The 8848-nt window shown below is 34.7% G+C and overlaps 1 protein-coding gene across 1 annotated transcript; it reads right to left on the reverse strand.

Annotated features, from left to right (window-relative positions):
• Window positions 1-4792: 4792 nt before the first annotated feature.
• Window positions 4793-8642, reverse strand: LOC104220543 (inositol diphosphatase DSP1-like). The gene is made up of 5 exons (XM_009771429.2): window positions 8338-8642; window positions 8117-8210; window positions 5555-5615; window positions 5405-5448; window positions 4793-5298 (listed from the first exon to the last, which is right to left on the reverse strand). The coding sequence occupies exons 1-5, from the start codon at window positions 8562-8564 to the stop codon at window positions 5113-5115; spliced, it is 612 nt and encodes a 203-aa protein (XP_009769731.1). The 5' UTR covers window positions 8565-8642; the 3' UTR covers window positions 4793-5112.
• Window positions 8643-8848: the final 206 nt, after the last annotated feature.

An 8848-nucleotide genomic window follows, 5' to 3' on the forward strand; every position in this document is an offset into this window, starting at 1 on the left:
GAGTGAGTGGGAAGAGAGAGGTGTATTTATATGGTGGTGAGAGCCAAAACAGGTGGCACGTAATGAGAGCAAACGTCAAAGGGCAAGAAGAGAGTAAAAAATTTACGTCAAAATTATGAATTAGTTTATCGTAATTAAGTAATAAACTGAGATAAAAATATATATTAACATTATACTCTAATAATAATAATAATGTATATATAGATATATGTTTCTGTTCATTAAATTGATGTAAATATTGAATGCAATAAGTTTTTATCCAAAAAAGATCAATGAAATTGTAAGACCATAATGGTGAAACTCCGTGGCGGACCCAGGATTTTGTGCAAGCGGGTTCAATCTTAAAAGTATATAACTTTAGTCGTAAAATAGTAGTTGTCAAGTGGGTTCAAAGAAATAGTTATACAAAATTTACACAACTTTAATCCTAATTTATACATATACACAGTATTATTTTTTTGTGAAGCGGGTTCAGTTGAACCCGCTAGCTACCACTTGGGTCCGCCACTGGTGAAACTGTATACCATCATTGTACAACAATACAACAATAATAAGCCTAGTAAAATTTTACAAGTGGAGTCTGGGAAGGATAAAATGTATGCGGACTTTATCTCTAACTAATGAAGATAGAGAGGTTATTTTCGAAAGACTATCGGCTCAGAAGAAGTAAAAATAAAGCAATAAACAAACAGTAGCAACAACTAGATAATTAGACATGGGCACAAATGTATACGATCAATGTACATATAATGTAATTGTTAATCTGAATTAGTATTTGATTTTGTACATATAATATAAATGTAATATGAAGAAAGCTTGTAAATAAGATATTTTAAATTAAAATTCTTTTGTAAGTTTATATTTTCGGGGTGAGGGAAATGGAGTTTGGTAAGAATATGCGCAGGAATAAACTCGCTTGGTCAGGAATTTTCAAGGGTAGCTGGGTAGGACATGTGATCGTGTTTGTAACGGAGATCTGGAGATTTTATGATGAAGATTGAGTAATGCATTAGTATTATTCTCCTATTTTTAAATTTTTATTACTATTTATTGTTTTTTTTTTTTTTTGGGAAAATCTCCTCGAAAACCCGCAATTGCTACCATTCGAGTGTGCACTGGGTAACTTGTTCATTGTGCAATGGCTCGCAAACCACACAGAAAATGTAAAATCGCACTAGCCATGCCCAATAGCTCTCAAACTGCACTGAGTAACTTGCTCACTGTGCAATAGCTCGGAAAACACACAGGAAATGTAAACCGCACTAGCCACGCCCAATAGCTCGCAAACCACATAGGAAATGTAAATTGCACTAGCCATGCCTCGGTGCGACCAGCTCTGACTGAGGAAGCTGCTAGTGAGGGGAATCGCTATCATTCGAGTGTGCACTGGGTAACTTGTTCATTGTGCAATGACTCGCAAACCACACAGAAAATGTAAAATCGCACTAGCCACGCCCAATAGCTCTCAAACTGCACTGGGTAACTTGCTCACTGCGCAATAGCTCGGAAAACACACAGGAAATATAAACCGCACTAGTCACGCCCAATAGCTCGCAAACCACACAGGAAATGTAAACTGCACTAGCCACGCCCGGTGCGACGAACTCTGACTGAGAAAGCTACTAGTGAGGGGAATCGATACCAGATCTTCCATGTGGAAAACCACTCACTCAACCAACTCAGCCAATCCTTACGGGCACATAACCTTATTATCTGCAATTGTTAAAATGCCTTTTTCCATAGCTTCTACTCTTTCATATGTCATCAAGAAAAATATTGAGACTATTCTTTCCTTGAACCGAGGGTCTACTGAAAATAGTCTTTCTACCTCATACGATAGGTATAAGTTTTACATACACACTATTCTCTTCAGATTATACTTATGCAATTAATTACGCTGGCTATATTTTTATTGTTGTTATTTTATTAGGTGACGCATGATTGTCATGCTAGTAGTATTTTTCTTTTATATATTGTCTCGTATTCGAAACTTACTAGCCAACCAATTTAGATTAACATAGTGTAAAGTCCATTTAAGAAAGGAAAAAAAATCTTTTTTATTAGAAACCTGAAATTAAAGGTAAGAATGTCAAAAAAGTATGAGTATTTTTAAGCTATTCGTCCTTTTTAATAATAGTAATCGACGTGTAGGTTAAGCATAATTGTGACAAGTTATCACATCTCACTTTTGGATTGCAATTATGCTGTTCGGAAAGGTGACATGGACCAACTTTCAGGGATAAGAAACATATTACTTTTGTTTAGACATTTGTTAAATATATTAAAATATTTTTGTAAAATCTTTGCAATTCTTGTAAGGTGCGTGATGATGTTAAAAAGGGTGAAAATGACACCAAATATTTATTTTTAAGTATGTTATTTGAAATATATTCATATTTTATAATATATTTAAAGATTAGCTAATTTCACTCAACTTCAGGGCACAACGTCTTAGAGTTTAAACATCAAAATTCAAATTTCAGAACATTGTGTTTTAAAGTTCGAAAATTGTGTCCTGAAGCTCGAATCTTATTTTCTAGAATTTTAAATTAGTAGTTCAGAAAGTCAGGACACTGTTAGTCCTGAATTTCAAATTAGCAGCTCAAAAATTCAGGACAATAAGTCCTGAAATTTCAAATTCAAGATACTTAGTCCTGAAATTTGGATGAACTGGTTAATCTTTAAATGCAATACAAATTGTAAATATATTTTATATAGCGAGCTTAAAAGTGACTATGCTGCACCAACCACTTAAAAAGGAGAGTTAGCCTAGTTCGTATATGAAGCATTAATGTGGATTTGTTAACTTAAAATTAATACAGTTTACATGCTTTAATAGGTGAAAATGATCTAATGGTGTAAAATTTTCTTAAAGTGACAATAAAATTTGTAATCTTAAAAATAAGATATATGTAGTAGGAACTAATGAGGGAATGTTTTATCTCCTTATGTATTTAATCTTTTGGTATTATCATATAATTAGTAACTGTTCATGCCAAGTTACACATTTCTCAAAGGTTTGTTTAAGATAACATGAAAATCTACTCTGAATTAGAATATTTACTTAAATATAAGAGAAAATTTTGGAAAAAAGAAAGGAAAGCGTAGAGGCAGAGCCACTATTAAAGTTACCTGTTCGATAGAACCTAGTGTTTTGACTCAAATCCTACAATTATATTTAGAATTTCTTTTTATATATATAAAATATTTATCCAGAACTCAATAAGCAAAAATGATTGTGATCTAGAACCTATAAACTAAAATTCCTGATTCCGTCTATGAGTCAACGAGCTTTAAAAGATCATGGGCGAATCTAGAGCAAACGTTACCGGTTTCCGTGAACCCAATAATTTTTGCATAGACCATGTATTTGTACTAAAAAAATCATTAAAAGTATAAGAATATTTAGCTTGGAACCCAATTCATTAGTCCAGTTGTCATATAGGTTGACTTGAGATTATTATAGAAACCCACATTAAAATTTTTGATCCGCCTCTATAAAAAATAATATATGCAAAGGAAGAGAACACAATAATAGCAAAAGCAAGGATTTTTGAAATATTAGGAAGCAAAAGATAAGAGTTGATAATTTTAAAAACACTAGGATAACATACGTTTCATGTGGTTGGGAAAAGTTTTGATAGCTAACAAGTAACGAAAATGAAAAAGACAAATCTATCTTAGTTGCTGTCAATAAAAGATTTGTCTAATTTTAATAAATCCTTTGAACTTGACAACAACGTTGTTACTGGCTGTTGCTAGATTCTCTAAAGAATTTCAGTTACTTAGATTTTGAGGTTGGCCAATTAAGTTGAGACTTTTGGTTCAATCTTTTCTAGAAAGTATAACTAAAGTATTGTTTTTGTATTTACTTTATATATGCATAAAACATTATAATTTCTGTAGTTTACGATCATTCATTTCAAAATTCAAACCTCGCACTAAAGATTCAGGAAATTACGGTCAATGACCTTAAAATGGATGGTCTTAATTTTTTGATTCCTGCTTGTTGTCCATAGGTAAGCAACGGACAACAGAGAAATACTTGTTAAACTTGAAGTTTTACCTATGGGACAAGCAGGATCAAAAAATCAAGAATGACACCCAAAGTATTCTATTTGTGCAAATCACCCCCACAAATTGAAATTATAGTCTAATGGCTGTTGTTGTTGCGGACCTAAATAAATTTGTTTAAAAAAGAAAAATTATATCACTTTAATGTGGCTTCGAATCCAAACAAAAACCATTATCTCTTCTGAATTGGCTGGTATTGTGCATCTAAACATGATTGGGCTATAGCTTATAGTATCAACAACAACAACAACAACAACAACAACCCAGTATAATCTCACTTAGTGGGGTCTGGGAAGGGTAGTGTGTACGCAGACCTTACCCCTACCCTAGAGTAGAGAGACTGTTTCCAAATAGACCCCCGGCATCCTTCCCTCCAAGAACCTCCCACCTTGCTCTTGGGGAGACTCGAACTCACAACCTCTCGGTTGAAAGTGGGGGTTGCTTACCCCTCTTGTCGAAAGTGTATTTCAACTCAAACGGGCAAAGCCCAAAGAGTGTTGGGCCGGAATCAAGTTAAAACCAACTTTCTTGTGGGCTTATTTGTAACACAAGTACACAAAGGTGTACTACTATAATTTGATTGATTCCAGGTGAGTTGGTTTTGACTTTTGAGATAAGGTCCACAATCAAATTTTGGAGAATCCTCTGACAACATTTTTGGAGGATCCGAACAACGTAGTTTCAAATAATCATTTACTGATTTATGACAGCTTTCGCCTTTTCCAAGGCAACCTTCCCTTTCCCTCTAATAAGCAAAATGATGCAACTTTACAACTCTCAATCCATATCAAAAGAACACAAAAGAAATCGGTAAAGGAGGAGACCCTTTATCATAGGCCATAGCAATATCTAATAGATGCCATCTACTTTCTACAAAGAGAGACTATGTCCAAATGATAAGAAGAATTGGATACTAGAGAAAAAACATACACAAAGTTCATATGAAGGAATCCAATACTCTTGGCAGTGGACTCAAAAATATTGATTCAGCTAAAAATGAAAACCAAAATTGCCTCTCGTACTGTACATTTTATCCATTTAATTCTTGATATGTGAACAGAATGTCGGTGGCTGCTTGAAGCCAGATATGTCAAACAACTCCATGAACCTCAGATCTGATACTCTAGCTTTCTCAGCAGCATATCTTTGGTACTCATCAAAAATTGAAGTAAGGCACCACTTCTGTAATTTTCTGAGGCACCCCACAAGACAACCGGTTCGGTGCTGCATAATATACCACAGGATGACAGAAATGGAGGTCAGAGGAATGTTGTGTGATTATTTATATAAGAAAGCTAGAAATTTTAAACAAAGAGAAATGAAGGAATACCTTTCCTCTTTTGCAGTGAATTAACAGAGGGCGGTTCTTTTCATCTACAGAAAGAATCCAGTGAAATTGTAATACACAAATTAGTTATCAAAACTAGTGGACAGAAACCTAAAGCAAGAGAGAAAATAAAATGCAACCTTTCAAACTTACCAAGGACAACCCTCAAAGCTTCTCTTATTGTTTCCTCTGGGATGTTGACCAATGGTGGCTCCTGCATGAGAAATAGTCAAGTACTTATCCACATGAAATTTTTTGCTTCGTATCAACAACTAGAAAGAAATAACTTAACATTCACATACACGGCTTGCATAATCATATGCAAATTCAAAAAATCTGCAAACAAGACATAGCACAATGTTCATATATGCTGCTACTAACGTTTCTACTACGTGTACCTTCCGGTGTAGACTGCAACCATAACAATACTCCGTCAAAATTCCAAACCATCTCCATAATGGATATATATCTTTTCACTTAACCAAGAGCTTCAAATATCCAGATAAGTTGTGGTATAGTTGTTACAGGACAAGAATAGACAAGGACGTTTAACTACTCGAAGCCTCAGTTTAGGAGACAGAGATAGACCAAAAAGGGTAGAGTAGCTTTGTCCAGCATTCAGACAGCAGAGAGAACTCATAGCTAGCATATGATAATTAAAAACCAAAAGCATAGAAGAGGGTATGACAAATACGAAAGATTTCAAGTTTGATAGGCAACGATTCAACTTCCTCTAAGGCTACTCAAGATAAGAAGGTAATAAAAGAAAAACAGTCATAACACATAAGACTTGATTAGGAGATATATGTCAAATAACATTATAGATATTTTTTTTTTGTCGTATCTATCATTATAGATATGACAAACTAACAGTAATAAACTTGAGAACCCTACAGAATCGTCCTTTTTTCTCCTCAGTCAATCATCTAGTTATCTTCCTGTTTAACAATCCAATTAGTTGGGATAAGAAAATTTTGGAGAGTCCTACAGCTAATATGACCTGCTACTGGTGAATTCGAAAAGAACACAATCACATATTGTATATTGCTAGTGGATGAATTTCTTTCTCTACTACGCAACAGTTGAAGATTTTCTCCAAGGAAGTGCAAAGCTCCAACAGGACAACTACTACAATAAACACCTAATCTCACTTAGAATTGGACAATTTTTCTTGAGTATTATGGGAATCCACAAGAAACTCCCTACCTCCTCTCTTGAGTTAGGAATTATTTTGGTTGCAGCATTACCTGTATTGTAATATTACCGGAACCAGGGCAATATTTCACAAACTGAAGAGCTAAAGCCAATCATAGTATAATTCAATTGACTTTTGTAATTCCCTTGATACAATTACGCATTATGGCTAGGTTCATGCATCAAGAACAGAGGAAAGCTAAAATCTAGTGAAAAAATATAAGGAAAACAAAATAAGTGCTAAGAATGATCAAGTAGCACTAGTTGCAGCGGGCCCTTATGAAGTATGAACTGCGATGAGTAATGGTGAGTGGTAGTTGAGAAGAAAGCAGTAGTAGGAAGTTGTAGCTATACTCGCATTTTGTTGTAAAAGCAGAGTGCAATTTAAGAGGAGAGGAATTTTAAGTAACTAGATCCTTGAGAGAAACATAGAATAAAAAATACAACATGAAGCTACAGGTGAAAAGCTTCTGTGGTGAAAGACTTTAAACATATTATAGGTTTCGAGCTATCTGAAAAAACAGACACATCACATACTGTTGTGTTCTTTACTCCTATCACATACAACTAACTCAACTCCTATTTGATGAATATAAAACGTGAAAAACCTGCAGTTTAAAACAAGAACAGATTTGGGCCATGCAACCTCAAGTACAAGTGAAAGACTTTGGCGTGACCTGTACTAGTTTTTTGAAGTCTGAGCCACAAAAGCCAAATATCTAGTTCATTTGCACGAAAGCTAACAGAAAAACCAAGGGTCAATTCGGTGACTACTCCAACGGACTGCTAAATGACTAATATTCTAGACCACACAAGTTTATAACCTTGTCTCCTACAAACTAATACCACAAAACATTTTGACTTTGTTCCTTGAAGAAAAATGCATCCTAATGCCAGTTTAGCCAGAAAATTATGAATTAATCTCTTTCATGCTATACAAATCAGTTAAATTCACACATTCGAACAATTAAGGATGATAACAAACAGATTGAGTATATATCCAATGCCTATAAATAGACTTCGTCTTGATAAGCAGCTAACTAACCCCCACTTTTACTTTCTGTTATAGCTCCAAAACAAGTCACTTAGCTAATTAGAGAGCAAAAACAATGTGTTATCACCAACAGCCGATATCACATAAAGAAAAAGAGTGAATTGATTATTTTTAGTATAAACTTAAACAAGTCTTTCTGTTAATGCTTACAACTTGTATAAATTGTTGGGATAGTTCGAAGAGGACTGCATATAAGCTAATTATACACTACGTATGTAACTTATTTTAATGACGGTGGTGTTCAGGTCAGCTTGAACTCATCTTGACTATTCCATTGAGTACCTGTTACCTCCGACCAGCATAGCTACTGGAGTATTATGTTTGTATTTTTGAAACACCAACTCGGCGTGATATTTCCAATATTTATTTAGTCCACGCAAAAAAATGAATTACAACAGTTTCATGCACTGATATATCAGATAATGATCACATAGCTTTTAACATCAACCACAACTCTCATATCCTACCTTGGATCCTTCAATGGCAAATTGAAAAAGCCGTATTCCGTTCGCATTTAAAAACTCTACATTCGCTTCAGGATATGGCTCAGGACACAAATATCTACACACAAAATATTCAAACAAAAAGAAAAATCAACAACAATAACATCGTTAAAATAAATTTTAAAAAAACGATACTTTAAGTAACAAACACATGAATGAATGAACGAACGAACGAACGAACTAACATGATAGAGCGAAGGCCTAGGGTTTGCAAAAAGGAGAAGTTAGCAGTATCAGGGAAACCAGACCGAAAAACACCGTAATCAACCATAGAGAAATTGAGAGGCGGAACGAGTAGTCCTTCAGCGGCGTCGATTGCCGGAGAAAAATACTCCGGCGAAACGCCGGCGCCGCCGTCGGAGTTTTCAATACGGTGACACGTGGACCGATCGTCGCCGTTTTCCAATCGCATTGCTCTGCGGTGGCGCCAAGTCAATGACAGAGATTACGTATTTGATTAGGAAATTGAAAAAAGTATTAAAGAGAGTTTGAATGTGAATTTTATTGTATTTATAAGGTGAGTGAATTTCAGTAGTGTAATTGGATTTGGTTTGATTCCTTGGAATCTTAAGGAATATTTTAGATTCCTTACATTTTATTTCTTTCAAGCGCTTATGAAAAATGATATTTTATTTCGTTTATTATTCACTTAAGAAGGTCTGAAGTTCTTGGAGGGAAGGATGTCGGGGTCTATTT

This window comes from Nicotiana sylvestris, chromosome 5 (assembly GCF_000393655.2).
Source record: "Nicotiana sylvestris chromosome 5, ASM39365v2, whole genome shotgun sequence".
Lineage (NCBI taxonomy): Eukaryota > Viridiplantae > Streptophyta > Magnoliopsida > Solanales > Solanaceae > Nicotiana > Nicotiana sylvestris.